This window comes from Brachyistius frenatus, unplaced genomic scaffold (assembly GCF_029030835.1).
Source record: "Brachyistius frenatus isolate BFR_SWC_R1_liver_20210118 unplaced genomic scaffold, ASM2903083v1 Contig_35, whole genome shotgun sequence".
Classification (NCBI taxonomy): Eukaryota; Metazoa; Chordata; class Actinopteri; family Embiotocidae; genus Brachyistius; species Brachyistius frenatus.
The window spans coordinates 2,274,534-2,292,349 of record NW_027210634.1 but is presented as its reverse complement, the minus strand read 5'-3'; the positions used below and the strand labels follow the sequence as shown (position 1 = coordinate 2,292,349).

The window sequence follows — 17,816 nt, the reverse complement described above, 5'->3', positions numbered from 1 at the left end:
TCTTCTCCGCAGGTAGCTCTAAATATGGCCGCAAGAGGAAGGGATCGAGCGAACCAGGGAGATAATTCAGCTGAATATTTGTCTTTTTTTGTATTTATTTATTTATTTTTTACTAGCATCAGATCTAACATGGCTCCTATAGGAATATTCAATCTGAACATTAACATTTTGTCATTCATTTTGTCCTGATAAACTACATTTCTTCGAGTGACATGGTCAGAAAAGCACAACTTTTATTGCAGCCACGTGAATACGTTACTGCATTTCTAACTCCTTTTATTGCAAATGTAAAATATTACACTATTGAATAAAAAGTTTATCACGACACATTTGTCCCAAATATGTGGGAGAGCCAACAAAACCAAATAAATTAGAGTCATAGTGCTACAATTGGGAGAAAAAAAAAAGTGTACCTTTAATGAAGGTTGAACTTAAAGGTGCAATATGTAGGATTTAAGTCCTGTCTTGTAACACCGCTGTGTAATCATTAGGAGGCGATAGTGAGTCACTGTAGCGATTTTCAGATTTTGAAATTTTGTTTTGTTACGACAATGTTTCAATATTAAATGCTGAATCAAGGGATCACTGGAAACGAATGGAAAACGGAAACAACTGCATTGACAATAAAGTGAAGTAGCGAAGTTACTGAGACGCTTATCATCTATTCAAATCTCAACCGTGCAGGTAATTTAGATTAATATGTTACTTCATTCCCAAACCCCAAACAGTCACATCACCCGTCTGTTTATTTAGTCAACAGAAGTCGAGACGTGTAACAACAGAGCGACATCATCCTCTCATTTAACCACATGAAGCTTTTTTTTTTTTTTTTTTTAAATCATTGTGCTCTTTTTGTTTCGCCACACAGAGAGACAGTTTCGCGTGCGATCCGAAGAAGCTCCTCAAGTCCAAGAATCGGTTTTCAAAACCGTCGCCACGGCAGCACGAGAGCCCGGTTGCAACGCGAGCGTTTCCGTCGGCCCTGAAAATATTATCCTCCTGTTGGTGTTCTGCCCCGTTTGTAACCTCGACACGGTGTTCTTTAGCTCTCGACGCACCTACGCGGAAAAAAAACAACAACAAAAAAAACTCACTTCCTCGTGTTCACTTTGCGTCACGACTTTTGCGGAGACAGAAACCGTATCGACGCGGGCACGTTACCAAACATGTCACGTGACGGACAGGTCGGCAGCGGGGCAACACGCGGCGTGTCGGAAGCGTTGCGCAAGGCGCCGGGGGGGATGTTTTCGCTGCTGGTGCGTCCCACGCTGCGATTGGAAAACAGCATGAAACACTTTACACCTCCCGGGCGAGGGAGTGCGGCGAAAAAAGGGGAAGAGTTAATAAAGTGGAGATCATGCTGGGATAAGTGAAACGCAAGACGCCCGCACAAAAGAAATCACGAGGACTGTTGGATTTTCGAAACACAGAAGCAGCAGTTTTTCTTTTTTTTTTTTTTGCTTTTATGTTTTTCAAATGCGAGAGCGCCCCGACTCCCACACAATGAGCTCGCTCCTCCCTCGCGGGCGCGACGGCCCCAGCGGCTGAAGACCCGGGGCCCTCGGCCAGAAGCCATTAGTTGCAACATGAGATATGAGAGCTGGGCTGGAGTTTTTTTGGCTTCTCCCCAAGTCACAGAATGTACCCGAACAAATTCCAGCAGCAACGTTAATATGGGCCAGGCTGGATTTATCTCTCCGTGTGTCTCAGAGCTGCATGCGTCTTTACAGGAACAACTTATCTTCTCATCGCTGTTTACAAGCGTCTTTATGCGCAACAAAAAAAAAAAAAAAAAAGATTTTGATTTTGTTGACGGCCTGCAAACTCCAGTAGGAAATCTTTTTTTTTTTTTTTTTTTTTAATCGAACGCTTTTGAGTGATTTGAACCAAAGTTTGCACATGTTTAAGTAACTTATTTTTAGCCACGCCAACAGCTGGCAGGACGGACCGAAGGAAGCCGACCCGACTTTTATGATCCGCCGACTCTCCCTTAAAGCCAAAGTTTGGCTCTTAAATCGTGTAGGAAAAGAGTCCGGAGAACCATTAAATGGATTGCCCTGAAATTTGGTGGAGATATTTGTAGCTGCCAGAACATAAAGCCGACCGGTGATCTCCTGACTAGCACCACATTGCAGGTCATTTTTTTTAATTTGTTTTTTTTTTATCACGGATTAGCCCAAAAGTTTGAACATGACGTTTGCGGCCCTCAGAGGATAGATCCTCATGAATCGGACGTTTTCAATTTTGGACAAAACGTCGTTCCCATTAAATTTGTACTTTGCGTTTACATCAACGCCGTACCGGCTAAACAATCAGCACGTTTGAACGGTTGACACCGTGGAGCACGTCGGCGTGCTTAAATACATGCCGGGTGCATCCGTTGTTTAGGTGTATGTACGTATATTTGTTTCTCAGTTGCACATTTGTCTATTTATGTTTTCTATGTCCTATTTACGTCTAGTCTGTTTTTTTGGCACCCTGAGAGAGAAGCTACAACCGGAGTCAAATTCCTCGCCGTGCGTAAACACCCGCGGCCAATAAAGCGGCTTCGGATTGGGAAACCCGTTAGCCTCTGTGGCTTCTAAACGCCTTCCGTGTTTGGCGTCGCCTAGCAACACTGTTCGCGCCGCTTACGCCCGAGCACCAAGCGTACCGCACACGCGACTTCCGATGGCGTAGCTACGAGCTCGCGGGTTTAATTTGAAGATAGTGAACACGGTGAACCTGCGAAATGGTTTCATGTTGTTTCTTTTTTTTTTTTTTTTTTTTTTACCGTTACAGTCTCATGTCCACCACCCCCACCACCTTTTAACCCTTTTAAACCCACACCATATCGATAACGATGCCCACGTCATTAGTATCGACCAGTCTTTGTAAAACGGATCAGAGCCTCCATCCCGGGAGAACGTCACAGGAGAAGTTTCTCTGCTGGATACGAGTTCAAGACAAAGCGGCCAATTAGAAACCGTAATGTTCTCTCGGCAGGAGCTGCTGCAACACTTCCTCCCTCACAACGGTCAGCAGCATTCCCAACCCCCAAGAGGATTTTCTTTTCCGTTCATTGGTCTAGTTTTTTTTTTTTTTTGCTGAGAAATCTGCGGCGTGGACACTAATCCATCTGTATTATTAATTATGTATGAAAAGACAGTTACTGACGATCAACAGGGAACAATGTGTATTTCTCTGAGGAACCCTCGTCTGATCAAACCAAAGATAAGAAAAAAAAAGGAACTATTTCATCCCAGAGACGTTATCAAGTCGTAATATGTAGAATTGAAATACACAGCAGGAATGCAGATTAATGCCCAACTGATGTTTTAGAGTTAATAATCTGTGCAGGAGAAGCAGTTTAAAATATGCTTGGACAGACTCTCCCGAGGGGAGGGCGCTCCATACGTTACAGTACACCTCATGAGTCCTCCGTGTAGCTCCCGAACTGCTTGTTGCGCAACGGCGGTCGGACACGGGACGGACACGGACAGCATCCGCCCCGGCACACGAGTGGAAATGTGCTGCCCCCTGTTGGTACTGCATCAGACATCCTGGTTTAAGTTCCTTAAGTGACTTCTGTGTCATTTCAATGTAAAGTTACAGAATTAAAAAAGCATCTCTCTCACTGCATCTCCATTTCTGAATTCATGAACATGTCTTTTAGAGATTTTAGTGGGTTTTTTTTTGTTAGAGCTTTACAGGAAAGATACCAAATATAGAAAAAAAACAACCCTGTAATTTCCTGAAAACCTTTGCTCAGTTATTATATTAGAAACTGTCCTCCCTACACAGTATGTTTAATAGTATGTTTGCCGGCAGAGACATTTTCAATTTAATCTTGTACTCTGCTGCTTACACCACTGAATAATTGCAATGAATTAAGGGCATAAATTATACTATTCTTAAAACAAAATTCAATGTTTGAACAATTACAGATCTGTAAAACAAAGTGTTTCCAACCTTTTCATGGTATATAGCATTTCAATTTGATAAGAATTAAGACTGAAGACTGTATTAGTTGAATGCAAAATATTACAGGGTGATGCATGTGAAATTAGTTCAAGTTAATTGGACGGATTTAAATGAGTGGTTTAGATGTTTCTGAACGCAGCAGCAGTAAAACCTGAGCTGCCGCAATGTTCACCAATTCAGTAAAAAAAAAAAAAAAAAAAAAATTAAACCCCGTCATATAGTGGCTTTAATTATATTTTGTTTACATTTTTTTTCCCCACTGCGATAATCTGAATAATATATCTATATGCGCGTATGTTACTCCCTCTACGAGATTGTGGGTTTGTGAGGATAAACAAGTGAGAAAATAAAAAATAAAAAAGGGACTAATTTATAATTCCATTTTATTTTCAGTATTACGCAACATTAGAAGTATAAATATCTGTTTTAATATACAACATCTATGACATCCATAGAGCTTTCCTTGGGCAAAATACAAAACTCAAAACACTTTTATTGCACATGTTCTAAAAGACAAACCATCGTAAGCGAGTTCATCTAATACTAGTGTTGCACAGAGGGAGGGAGGAAGAAAGGAAACCGGAGAGACAAGCGGACGAAGAAGAACCCGACGTATGAAAAGACACCGATTACTGCACAAACAAATGCTCTCGTTAAACACCGTGGCGACGGGAGGGGGAGTGGGGGGGGGTGCAAAGTCTCACACGACTAGAAACAACAGTATCCGTGACACAGAACATAGATTTGGCAAATCAACCATATACAAAATATACATCCATGATGCTTTGTAAACAAACATTGAATGTGCTTTGAGGATTTAATAAATGTCCTTCGTCACAGGAAGAAAAGATAAAGAAAAAAAAAAAAGGTTCGCGGGTGTGTGTGTGGGGGGGGGGAGAGAGGGGGAATTACATGGTTTAATAGTAAATTCATTCAAATCTGAAGTGTTGGATGCATAAACCACTTTCAGTTCTGAAAAATGTCCCCCTTTTTCTGAACTGAATATCGGCGAAACATTAAGGTGCGTTTGTTTGTTCTCTCACGATACGTCAGCAACACATTTACGATATCTAACGCGAGTAAACATCAGATTAAAAATCTCTGCCGTCGACCTTTCGCTCTCCGGTGCGGTACGAGACATCTAGATACAAGCCGCGCGGGGTTAAACGAAGTGTTTTCTGCTCATCGTATACCAAGTTTGTTTACATTTTTTTTTGTGTGACATTTTTATTTTAATTTTTTTTTTTTTAAACCCAGAGCGAACACCGCCACCGTCCTAGGCGGGCTACGTCCCGGTTGTCGTTTAGGGTTTCCGCAGTTTAGGATGTGCAGCGTGAGAAACGTGGCGGCGTACGCAGCAGAAAAGTGAACGTGGGATATACGACAGCCGGTACGTAGAGAGTACCGAGTATTTTGCGCGCCAACATCAAATTTGTCGCGGACGGAAACGACGCCAACGATCAAAAAAACAAAAAAACAAAAAAAAAATCGAAGCTCGTTGGTTCCAAACACCGACACGCGACCCGAACGCCGCCGCCGCCGAAAACCCTGAAACCCCTCCGGGACCTGCGTCTCGGGTCAACGATCGATCCTGCAAAGCGAGACGGGAAACCCGCGGCTTTTCTTTTTTTTTTTTTTTTAGAAACGGACCGCGTTAATCCTATTTTACACGAGTCGTCGTTCGTCGAACCGCAGTCGGCCGGCAAAACACATCGTCGACGGCAAAGACATTCTCGGGGTGGGGGGAGGAGGGGGGGGGGGACGCCGACGGCCCTCACAGTTTTGTTATATAATGCTACATTTTTTTTTTTTTTTTTTTTTAGAAATCTCAATCTCTCAAATCTTTCTCTTCCAAGTTATTTTTGGAACACGTCAAAACACGTTAAAAGTCACGAAGAAGAAGAGGACGAGGAGGACGGGGGACGAGGACGCCTTCCGACGAGACGCGTCGCGCGACCTCAACTCCGGTCATCGAGCACAACGGGACGCTCTTTAATATCGAGCGTACGAACACGGCGCTGCAAAAAAAAAAAAAAAAAAATCTATACATATAATACAAACGACAATCATGTAAGCCCCGTGTTTCTCCCCGTTTTACAACGTCATCATATGTACACCCTGTTGCATAAAAATCAAAAGATATATGTACAGACGTCAGAGGAATGTGAATAAACGCCACGTCTCGCTAAGAGCAGCAGGTGTGTTTTTTTTTTCTTCAATTTCCTGTAAATCTAAGGCCCCGTCACTAATTCAGGATTTCTAGAACCGTAACGTGATTCTGTACAGGGGGGGGGGGGGGGGGGGGTTCGGTTTTATTTATTTTTTTAAGTTTTAGGTGAAAAGCACAGGACGTAGCGCGTTCCCCTCCGTGTACCGCTGCACGAAAACCAAACCCCCCGACGACGACGACGACAATCTGATCGTACGCGGAACAGAAAACGACGAGCCGCGGGACCCCGGCGTGGTCTACTGCATTAAAAGACTTCGACGTCAGGTCGTCCGGAGTCCAGAAGGAAGAGTGCAATTCCTGAAAAAAAATAAAGAATAAAACTTTTTTAATTTTTTTTATGGCACCGACCCACCCCTCCCCTCCCCCCCACTCCCTCCCCCACTGATTGCACAAAGCGTTCTGCGATGGACACGAACGAAACTTCAAAACATTCAGTTGAAAAGACTGGAAATGATCAGCAAACGATCGCCTACATTCAGACCTCGAAACATTGACCGTCTCACACACACACACACACACACACACACACACACACACACACACACACACACACACACACACACACACACACACCTCTAACCTCTCCTATCAGCATGTAACAGCTTGCCCGGTCCTCAAAACAGAAAACAAAAAAAAAAAAAAAAAACGAAGGCATGATGACGCTCGCACAAATCACTTCTAACATTTCATTCCGTCGATGCGGCGATGGAAGTCGTCCGACGTCGTCGCTCCCTCGCCGCCGTTTTACTTTTTGTTGCCGGAACTCCGAGGCGACTCCTTCTGCTGCTTGCACCTGCCAGCGTCTTTGTCCGCAGAGGGAGACGCCCTGGACGCGTCCCGCTTGGCGTTCTTCTGCGCGGACGCGGCCTCCTGAGCCGCGTCCTTTCTCTTCCTCTCGGCCGCCTCCTTCCGACCGACGGGCGCGTGCTTGTCCGACGCGCCGGCTCGGCTCTCCGCGGCCCTGTGTCCGTCCGCCCTGAGCGCCTCGGACCTGGGGCCGTCCTTGGCCGCCTTGGACTCGCAGGCGGAGAACTTGCCCGAGGCGGCTCCGCCGCCGCCCGGCGCGTGCGTTTCCTTCCTCGCCGCGGGTTTGGGCAGCACCGGCGGCGGATTGGCCGGAGGGGAAAGACCGGACGGCTGCGGCTCCTTCCTGAGCTGCTGCTGAGCCGCAGGATGAGGCGAAGCGACGTCTCTCGGTTTGGAGTCGCGATGCTCTCTGGCGACCGCGGCTTGGTTTTTGGGCGAGTGGTCTTTCGGTTTGCTGTCCGGACTTTGTTTCCCGGCCGGAGTCGGAGCTGCGGCCGGCTTCAGGGCCCGTCGACGCGGCGGCGGTTTTCGGAGGGAGCCATTTGGGCTTCGGGTCTGCTACAGAACTTCTGGACTGGGTTTCTCTTTGCTTGACGTCGGGGAGCGAGGGCGAACGCGTCGACTCTCTTTGCCTGGCGTCGGCTGCGGCGGATTGCGGCGAGTCTTCTTTCCGTTTAGCGTCGTGGGTTACCTGGACGGTCGAAGCTGAGGGCGCGGATTCCTTCGGCGGATCCCGCTGCTTTGAATGCGGGCCGCTCCCGACCGCCGGGACGGGCGGAGCTGTGCCGGGAGACTTCACTTCGGGGGCTCTGGCGTCCGTCTTCGCGGCCGTGGCCGGGACGGGTTGCGGGTCGGGCCTCGACTTACTTTTGGGACTCACGTTTTCGCTCGCCGAACTCTTGAGTTTAACTGAAGGGACCGCGGCGTTTTCTTTCTCGGACGTGCAGAGTTCAGAACCGGAGGATTTCTGTCGTGCTTTGTCGGCGGGGTCGTTTTTTGACGGCTGCTCTGAATCTTTAACGCTCACCGCACTCTTCGCCTTCGGTGACGCGGGAACGACGTTCTTCTGCAACGACGCGCCGCCGCCCTCAGACACAGTGTTATCCTTCTTGTTGGCGCTCGGTGCGACTTGCGAAATAACATTTAATGAGGCGGACGTGTTCGCGGCACAGACCTCCCTCTTCTGCTCCGCTCGCGCGACTGCGGCGCAGATGGTGACGTCCGTCTTGGAGCCGTTTAGCCCCGCGGACGGTTTAACGGCCGACCTGTTGGAGAGCCCAACGTCCTCACTGACAGATGTTTCGCAGCGGTCCCGACCCTCTGGTTTCAAACCGCTGGATTTATTGCCGTGCGCCGACGCCGTGACGGAAAGTTCCGGGTTCGCCGAGCAGACGTCGGGCAGCTTTGAAAAGGCCTCCTCGGGAACAGATGCCGAGCTGTTCTGCGCGTCCACCTCGGAGACGGAGGTCGTGTTTGCCTTGTGTGCGGGGGCCAGCTTTTTCTCGCGGCTCCGAAGCTGACCGGTGTCCAAACCGGAGTTTGTGCTCCGCCTCGGCGGCACCGGTAATGGATCGCTGGCGGCGGCTGCAGTAGCTGGAGCCTCCGCTCGAGGAGGTGCGGGGGAGGCTTTTATGTCTACCTCCGGCTTCTTCGCTGAAGTCAAAGAGACTTCTGTCTTGGAGCCGTCGGTGCTCTGTGATGTGGCGTCCGCCGCCGCTTCCTGCGGCTCCGCTTCGTCCTCCTGATCCTCGTTGCTCACCTCCCGTATGGACGGTGTTTTTCCACAGGAGGAGAAGTGGGAGCTGTGCCGAGGACCTCTGTGGTCGTGGGCCAGCGAGGAGGTGGCCTTCGCGGCAGCCCGGCTCTCTGGTTTCACGGTAAAGGTCGGGGCCTCCGCTTTGCTGGTCGGAGCCTTTAATGACTCGCCAAGTCGATCCTGCGTTTTCTCGCCGGTTTTCCCCTCCGTGGTTGCGGTACTCGGCTGCTCTTTGGAGACAAGTGCGATATTTAAAGAGGAAACGGGTTCGGGGATAACTGAACAAGTCAGGGGGCTCTTCATTTTGTCTGTAGTTTTCAGTTGGGGGACGGTTATCTGTCTCTCAGTCGGGCTCTGGAGCCAAACCGGAGGACTCGCAGAGACCGCGTCGCTCGTGTTGTCGGCCATCTTGGACAAGCAGGTTTCCGTTTTGGAGACTCGGGGCCCCGAGAGCAGACCGATGTCCAGGGTGCCCTCCAGAGGTTTGAGAGAGGAGACGTGGCGTCCTTCGAGTTTATACTCCGACGACGTCTTCCTGAGAGGAGACTCCGCGGAGATGAGCTGGAGTTTCTCCACAGCGCTCTCTCCTCTCCCGGAGAAAAGCTTCGGGGACAGACCTTCGGGGCTCGAGTGGACGCTTCCCAGCCCGGCCTTCATGTGGTCGTGGCACATGGCCGTGTCCAGCTGGAGGCTCTTCGACCGCGTGGAGCCAAAGTGGAGGTTCTCGTGGAAGCCAGAAGACAAGCGACACATGCAGTCCTCTCGCTCTTCGAAGGACAGCCTCTTCCTGGTGAACTCGATGTTGGGAGCTTTGAAGTCCAACCTGTCGGGCTTCAGGTTGTCTTTACTCTGTCTGGAGTGCTGCCACTCCGGGTGAATGGAGCAGAGAGCCGCTCGAAAGCCTGCGTCGGCGTCACCGCCGCCACCTGGAGGTTCATTGTGGCCTTCGGACGCACGCGTGTTCAGTTTTTTATACAAGACGTCTTTAAGGGTCGCGCTGGCAGCTTTGGGCTCCAGAGAACCCGACTCTGGACTCTGAGTTCTGTTTTGGCCCCGGACCAGGAAACCTTCCTCCCTGTCGTCACCGCACGGAGGCGACGGGTCGGACTCGTGCAGGGCGTCCTGCTTCTGCAGAGACTCCCTCCTCTCGGACCAGTCCTGCCTCATCACCACCATCTTGGCCTTCAGTTTGTCTTTGTCGAGCTCCTCGAGGGACTCCTGCCGGCCCATCTTGCGGCCGACGGGCCTCTTCAGGCAGCCCTGCTCGACGGGACGCACGCGGTTGATGGCCGGCGGCTCGCAGGCGGTTTCGTCCACGCTCTGCAGGACGCTGTACTCCCCGGTCCTCAGCTCCTCGTCCTGCACCTCCTCCTGCGTCACCTCCAGGCTGTGCTTTCTGGGGCACAGGTGTTTCTTATCCCCGGTGTAGGAGGGGGAGAGCTTCTCCTCCGACTGGACGCGCTTCAGGAGGGGCGAGCGAGGCGGCTCGGCGCTTTTGGGTCGGACGATGTGGCGCACGATCGTGGGCGGGGAATGTATCTTGGTCGGGAAGGATTGGGTCGTCTTGGAGATCGCAACGGAGTGTCCGCTGAGGAGGGGGGAGGGGGAGCGCTGAGGAGATGTCGGCTGGGGCGTCGGGGAAGGCGTGCGCGCCAACGGAGAGAGGGGAATGCTGCTGGCCGACTTGCGGCGCCCCTGACGGAGCCTCTGACCGGGCAGTTTGGGGCCGAGGCCGTGGAGGGTACTGGGCCGGATGTGGCCCGAGCCTGCGGGGGAGTTCGGCGCGCTGGAGCTGGGGGAGCTGCTCTGGGACGAGTTACCACCTGGAAATAAACAAAAAGAAAAAAGAAAGAAAGAAAGAACGGATATTAGTAATCAAACGTGATACGTGATGGTTTCTTTTGTTTTTTGTTCCCTGAATGACGTTCAAGCTTGTCGTCAAGATAAGTTGAAACCTCCACCTGACTGGGTGAAATCTGGTGCGGGGCGGAAGGCGGCAGTGGGGGAACGAGGGGAGAGACTGTGGGTAGGGGAGCCGGGGAGACTCTCACCAGAGGACAGAGAGTGGTTGAGGGACGAGAAACTGCGGCTCGTGTGCAGAAGCGGAGACGGCTGCATGGCGAACCGTCTGAAGAGGGAGCGTCGCCTGCAAAGAGAAGTAGAAAAAAAAAAAAAAATCAGCCCACTTTGGAAAGTGTCAAAAACGCCCTTGTTCATAACATCTTTTTTTATTAAAATGATACAGCAAACTAAAACAGCAAATGTGCAAATTTCCTGTTTCTCCTGCAGGTTTATTTGATTCCCTCAGTGTCCTCTGACTGCCTCCTAGAGGCCAATAGGAAACTCACACAGGAAGTCTGATCATTCACTTCTTTTCTGCAGGAATACTGAGCTGAATATGTTTCTGCAACGTCACGGTGCTACAGAAACAAGTATCAAGACAGGAAGTCTTCCCTCTGGTCCTCATTAACTTTTAGGGAGTTATAGAAGCGTCTCCACACTTTTGGGTGAAGTGAGCCCTCGCGCAAACTGAGCCGTGACTCACTGAACCATCGTAAAGTCCTACCAATCTCCAAATTTATCGTCCACTCAATAATATCCACATGATGTCAGGCACCGTGAGGTGGTTATATTTTGAACAAACCGATTATGGAGGAGACGAAACACGTCTTCTAATTTATAACAAATACGATTTGATTTATTCTTTAGCATCTAAAACCAATAAATGAACAATTTACTGTAATGTCGTTTTTAAGAAGTTTTTAGAATATAACAAAACACAGTTTGCAACATTTATATTTATCATCAATAAACATTTCCCCCTCGACTTTCATGACATCTGAGCAACCGCACTCGCTGACGAAGGCCACAAGAGGATGCCGAAAGCTTCGGAAGGTCTCGATAGGTTTTAATAGACAGTTTTGAATATTGTTATTAAATTAAATATGATTACAGCTGTCCGACGCCGTGTTAACAATCATAAATCTCGACCAACAAGTTAAATAATGCCTAGAAATAGTCAGTACTGTGTAATAAATACTATAGAAATGGTGTTAAAATATAATGAAGTTAAGTTTTCATACCTTTCCGGCGTCCTCTCCTTCTTGGGCTTTTTGCCACATCGGACCATCTTGCTCCGGTAGCTGTTCCTCCTGGCGGGACCTGTTTTTATGGAGGTGTTTTCAAACGCGGTCGTAGAGATGGCCACTTTACTGCCGCTCTGAAAAAAGGAAAGACAAAACCGTATTTAAATCGAAAATAATATTTATGACTAAATTACTTTTAGTTTATATATATATTCTTAAAAGATCAAAACTGCGGTCAGACCATAGACTGTTGGATTTATTTGGACCCGAGACTGCAGTCAGGGTGAGCGTTAACGTTGTGTGTAGCTTCAATTTTGCCACTTTTATAACCATGAAAATAAAGATGTTCATTTAAAATGATTTAATTTAGTAGTTTATCAAGTACATATTTTTCTACATAAACGACTTCAGAGTTGCTCCAGTGACTTCATCACTGCCGGATTTTTTTTTTTTTTTTACTCTCTCCACTCTTGAGTATAAAAACCTCAACTCATCAGATTTACCTCGGAAGTTTCAGAAGCACTTTGGTCAACAAGTTGGACAGATCAATCTATTTATTCTGAATTTTTAAAATCACTACTGTCCAAACCACATGAAGAACATCATTACTACCTTGAGCAGCAGCATATAAAAAAACCCCACAGTGATTAAAACCTGAAGCGCTTTGATTTAAAGTTACCTTCAGCAGCAGCTCCACCACCTCAGTGTGAACGAGGCCGTGAACTGGCTCTCCGTTCACGTGAGTAATCAGGTCTCCGGCTTTGAGTCCGGCCTTGTGAGCAGGTCCGCCGTCTTCTACGTTCTGATCCACAGACACAAGAGACAATGAAAGATTATCATTAATAGGATTTTTAAGCTGTCACGCCTGCAGTTTGGATCATTTTGTCCAGACGAGAAATTCCTTGTTGCATTTTAGTCGTGGTTCAGTTTGGTCTTTTTTTTACTTCTTGTTTTTACAATCAATAATATGAAATATCAAGTAACTCATTTAGTGGACAGTTTTGGTCATTTTGCATAACAAATGACACGGAACGTGAACCCGTGTTGTGACCAAGAGCTCGCAAAGAAATAGGACACAACTGGACCTTTGACATCAGAATTATTAAGTAATAATGATAATTATTGCCAAACATACAGAAAAAGGAAAGAGGCATTTTGTGTTGCAGTATTATGGGATATAGTTACTGTGCCGTACTATATTTCACACGTTTTATCAGCATTCAGCCAAAATAACGTGGACACACACTCCACAGTTCCCTGATTTAGGGCTGCAATGACATAATATTACTAGTTCATCTGCTGATTACTTTCGCAGTTAAATTGTTCAAAAGATGCAATTCTGAAACTTTTTAAAGTCCACGTTGACGCTTTTAATTTGCTTGTTTTTTCTGATCAACAGATTTTGCTTGAAAAAATGACTGAAATGATTCATGAATTATCAAAATTGCTTCATTTCCTGGATTTACAGCACATCTGGATGATGCACATACATTATCCAGATGGTCTCGAATGAATAGACTCTATACTGTGTGTTGTTTAGACACAGTGGGAGACTGAGTTCTCATATCTACTGTCACATCCCTGTGCTCGGTCCACTTCAGCCTCGTGTTTTTCGCCTGAATTTGATTGACAGCTTTCACGTCGGCCCGAACAAACTGAACGTAAACAGGTGAGCCCTGCAGAGTTGGTTTAAAATGCACCGAACAGGTGAGACGACCGCACGTCTGCTGCTGTCGTCCTTACCCAGACCATGTGATAGACGGTGTACATGTCGCCGTCGCACGCGTACACCCGGATCGCCCTCAGCGTGAAGCCGAACTTCTTCCCCGAGCTGTGGATGACGATGGGCTGCCGCGGGTTGGCGGTGCAGAGGGAGGAGTCTCGGCTGGGGGAGGAGTCTCGGGAGGACGGGTCCGAGGAAAGGGAGTAAGGGGAGAGGGGGCTGGCCAGCGGAGACACCCCGAAGATATCTGGAAGAATTAAGAAGATTCCTTTTATTCAATCAGACTTTAACCGGACCCTGAAGTCCGCTCCCGTAAAGCCCCGTGAGCCCGCTTCCCTTTCTGCTCCTGCTGCGGCCGAAACTAAATGGGATTTTCTCTCCCAGCGGTGCAGACCCATTGCTCCGGCCCCGCCTGTAAAATTCCCCCTGTTAGCGGCTTGTTCTCGGCTTCTTGCTCGCAGCCACTCGGTAAAAATGGAGCTCACAGCAGGCGTCACGCTGGGCCAATTCTGCACAGATCCACATTGAGCTTTCATCTCTTTCACATTTTATTCGTTCAAAGTCCGCTGCTGCTGTTGCGATTCCTGACACGGTTACTTCGGCAAACCGGTCGGAGAGTCTGCGCGGTTCGTCCGACTCACCTCCGGGGATCATGAGGGACAGGGCCCCCGTTGAGACGGACTTCGGGACTTTGGCCACGGCTCCGGTCCTCTCTGCAGCGCTCTCCGGCCGCAGAGAGGCGGTCTGAGGCCGCGGGTCTGCAGAGGTGTGACCGGTGCTGTCGGGGCTCTCCACGCCTTCACCCCGGGGCGTCAGCTGGTCCAAATGTTCGGAGAAACTTCCTGGATTTGAAAAAAGACGTGCGGGGAGTGAGGCACTGTGAGTGCTGTTGGGATAAATGAAACAATTATAGATTTGGAGTTTTGAATTTGTAAAACAAAAGTTTGAAATTCTGGGAAACGAACTTATTTGCTTTTTTTTGCCGAGCGTTAGACGAAAAGACCAATACCACTCTCGTGTTGTAATGAAGCCACAGCCAGCAGCATGTTAGCTTAGCTTAGCATAAAGACTGGAAAGCGGGGGAAAGGTTAGCCTGGCTCTGTCCCACGTTATGGAAAATCCGTACCGGAGAGCGTGGCTCCGCTGTGCGTGCTGCCGGGAGTCGTGGCGTCGGGCTCGTCCCGCGGCAGCTCCCCGATAGAGAAGGGGGCCTTGCTGGGGTCTCCGAGGCCCGAGGTGTCGTCCCCCTCGCTCTCCGCCGAGATGGCAAACTTGGGCAGCAAACCGGGGCGGGGGCCCTGATTCAGACTGTCGGTGTCGGTGGAGTGGGACAGTGAGGGCCTGGACAGGAGACACAACATGGTCAGGTGAGACGGACAGACTTCCTCTAAATGTCTGAATATAATGTACATCTTAACGCTATTAATAGGTTTATGCGAGAGTGAGTGAGAGGAAGGTATGACTAGTTTCATTTTTGATGGTCGTACAGTTGAAACAGACTGTTTAACATGATTAAAAGTGGCCTCGGAGCGTCTTAATGCAGAAATCAAATGTAAAATGTTCATCAATCGTCGGTTACTGTTCACGTTTGGTTTAATTCAGCCTCTCTGAGCACCCGAAAACTCCTCGTTTGGATCATATTTGCTGCAGACATATTTTAAAAACTTAAAAAATTTTGCACTGTACAAATACAGTTCTATTACCATCTACTAAGAGAACTGGAACATCAAGCTTCAAACTCTCCACCTGACAGCTGTCATTTGTTTAGATGTTTTGTTTAGAGGTAAAAAGGACAAATGTGTCTGAGCTATCAGATAAACTAAAGTTTCAACCGAGCAGTTCAGATAGAAATCATTATTTGTTAATATTTTTCATTACTCTCTTGACTTGAAGGAGGATTTATTTGTCATTTAATTGAATAAAATAGTGATTTATCTAAATATAAATACTTAAATTGTAAGTCAGGGACACAAACATGCTGCAATATGTGTACCTAAACATGCTTTTTTGCATTTTATCTGACAGTGGGTCATTTAACGATATGGTTTTCAGTCACATTTATCTATTTTTGTATGAAATAATGTATTGATTTATATCTTTATTTGCTCAAAGTTAAACACCTGCATCATCTGCAAACGTTCTCCACTGCCACGAACACAGAGTCTCACTTACTGATGTGGAGCTGGACCTCTTTAAACCCCATCTTACCTGAGTTTTCTAATCCTCTCATTAAAACTTGCAAATATTATAAAAAAAAATATTTTTTTTAAATGTTGTGTAAAATATCCAAGTGTATTGACTAATGTAGAGCTTTGAGTTATAAATAATAAACCATCTTTTTTAGCTTGTGACCTCTTCTCCCATTTCAGTTGTCTAAACTTCACAGATGGTTTAATTAAAAATGTATTGTTCGAGGCTCCAAGAGGCCAAATCTTCCGTTTCACACACGACAGCCAAAGAATAATGAAAAATCAAATGTTGTTTTTTTTTAAATTAAAAACCTGTATCAGAACTTTTTTTTCCATTTTCCTAAACAATAAATCATCCGAAGATCCCTCAGGTTTATCTGTTTACCTTTTAGAAGGGCCCAACCCTGATTTTGGAGAAACACTGCTTAACTGTATATAAACTATTACATTATTTTCCACATCATTTTGACCAAATACAACAGTAAATCAGCCATAAGGGTCTTTTTTTCGATACTTTAAATTTGTTTTACAATTTTTTTTTACTTACAAATTCTTCTGCCTTTTTGATTCCGATTTTTACATGAGAGCTGCTGGAAATTAAAATGTCCCTGTTGGAATGATTAAAGTATCTATTTATCCATTTTGATGACAATATTTATCTAAGCAGGGCTTTGAATGAATGACTTTCACTTGAAATGGAATACGTTTACATTAATATATCAGTACTTTCAGTTAAGTGAAGGATCTGAGCACTTCTTCCATTCCTTCCACTGCATTTGCACCACAGAACAAACTGCAGCTAGCTTGCCTCCAAACATAAAAAAAGATTCCTGCGACTCTGTAATAAAAACGACTTTTCATCTCGTGTTTAAATAAGCCGATTTCGAGCCTCGTCGTGCACCGAACTGTGTATTTAAATCTGTGTTTGGGTGCAGAGTTTTAAGGAACTCCAGCGATAATCTGGACTCAGATGACAGAGGTGAGTCAGCGTACATTTCAGCAAAGTCCGGCGTCCAGCTGAGCGAGTCCACGGTCAGCGGGCTCTCGCTCTTCTTCTCTTCCGTCTCTCCCTTCTCCTCCAGGTGTCCTCGGGACAAATCCAGGCTGCTGTAGACCTGACGACCACAACGGAAACACAAGGATGCACTTTATCACACGCGGGCTTGTAAGAGCAGCAAGGATTTATAAATAAACGCAGCACATTCTGCACAAGTGGAGCGCCATTATGACCTTCCTAGGGTTTTGAAAAAAGATTTGTGCCGACTTCATCGCGTCTTAAAAGGTTGGAGTTTTAGGTTTGCATTGTAGCTCAACACTTCCTCTGAGACCCCCTGCTGCTTCCTGAGACACTGTACTGCTCTGTGTTGATGCGAGAGGGGGAAGCGCACTGCAATGCAGCACAACAATGACTCTCAGCTTTTACGTCTGTATTGTTGCATTGTGTCACACATTACCAAAAAAAAAGAAAAAAAAAGAAACGGATCTGATTTGCAAGCAGAAAATATATGCAAAGCCGAAATGTACGCCTTAATACCGTCGGGGCTAAAAGGGAGAACGGGAGGGAAACGTGTTTTCTAGACGCACATTTCCATATGAAAAAGTCGTCTTTCCCATGAGAAGAATGGGAACGAGGACAAACGAGGCCATCGGCTCATTTACGTCGCTGAACGACTTTGGCGGTAACGACGACGCTTCTTCAGACCAGAACAAAATCGGAGGCGCGGGGGTTAAAAAGACGCACCTTGGAGAAGCGGTGAGAGCAAGAGGAGAACTGCCGCAGCTCCACGTTGAAGTCTTCGTCGTTCGTGTCGTCCTCCTCCGTCTCCAGGTGGTGGTACCTCTCGGAGCGAGCTGGGGAAAGAACGACAGGTTTAGATTTCACGCGGTTTTTAATTGCTTTCGGGTTATTGCAGGTTAATAAGAATCATCGCAGTGCCAGAAGGTGACTTGAAGATGGATTATAATCACTTTGGAAAGTGGAAAGCCCTTCATTTACAGCCGTTTCTCAGACAGACGTAACATATAATGGTATTTGGTTGGTCATGCCAGTTGTACTATTCTT

General features: G+C 47.2%; 2 protein-coding genes across 2 annotated transcripts in view; both read right to left on the bottom strand.

Moving 5' to 3' along the window:
- Positions 1-6,844: 6,844 nt before the first annotated feature.
- On the bottom strand, positions 6,845-7,558 carry LOC138622183 (ensconsin-like; the record flags this gene model as incomplete). The annotated part of the gene is made up of 1 exon (XM_069700761.1): positions 6,845-7,558. A coding segment is annotated over one exon (621 nt), but the record flags the coding sequence as incomplete, so codon positions are not given.
- Positions 7,559-7,924: 366 nt separating this feature from the next.
- Positions 7,925-17,816, bottom strand: part of mast4 (microtubule associated serine/threonine kinase family member 4) — a 94,609-nt gene continuing 84,717 nt past the window's right edge. Inside the window, 10 exon segments of the mRNA XM_069700900.1 lie at positions 7,925-8,051; positions 8,054-10,579; positions 10,718-10,902; positions 11,840-11,976; positions 12,522-12,644; positions 13,586-13,812; positions 14,207-14,407; positions 14,692-14,906; positions 16,748-16,869; positions 17,496-17,605. Of these exon segments, the coding sequence (XP_069557001.1) occupies positions 8,017-8,051; positions 8,054-10,579; positions 10,718-10,902; positions 11,840-11,976; positions 12,522-12,644; positions 13,586-13,812; positions 14,207-14,407; positions 14,692-14,906; positions 16,748-16,869; positions 17,496-17,605 (3,881 nt within the window). The 3' untranslated portion in view covers positions 7,925-8,016.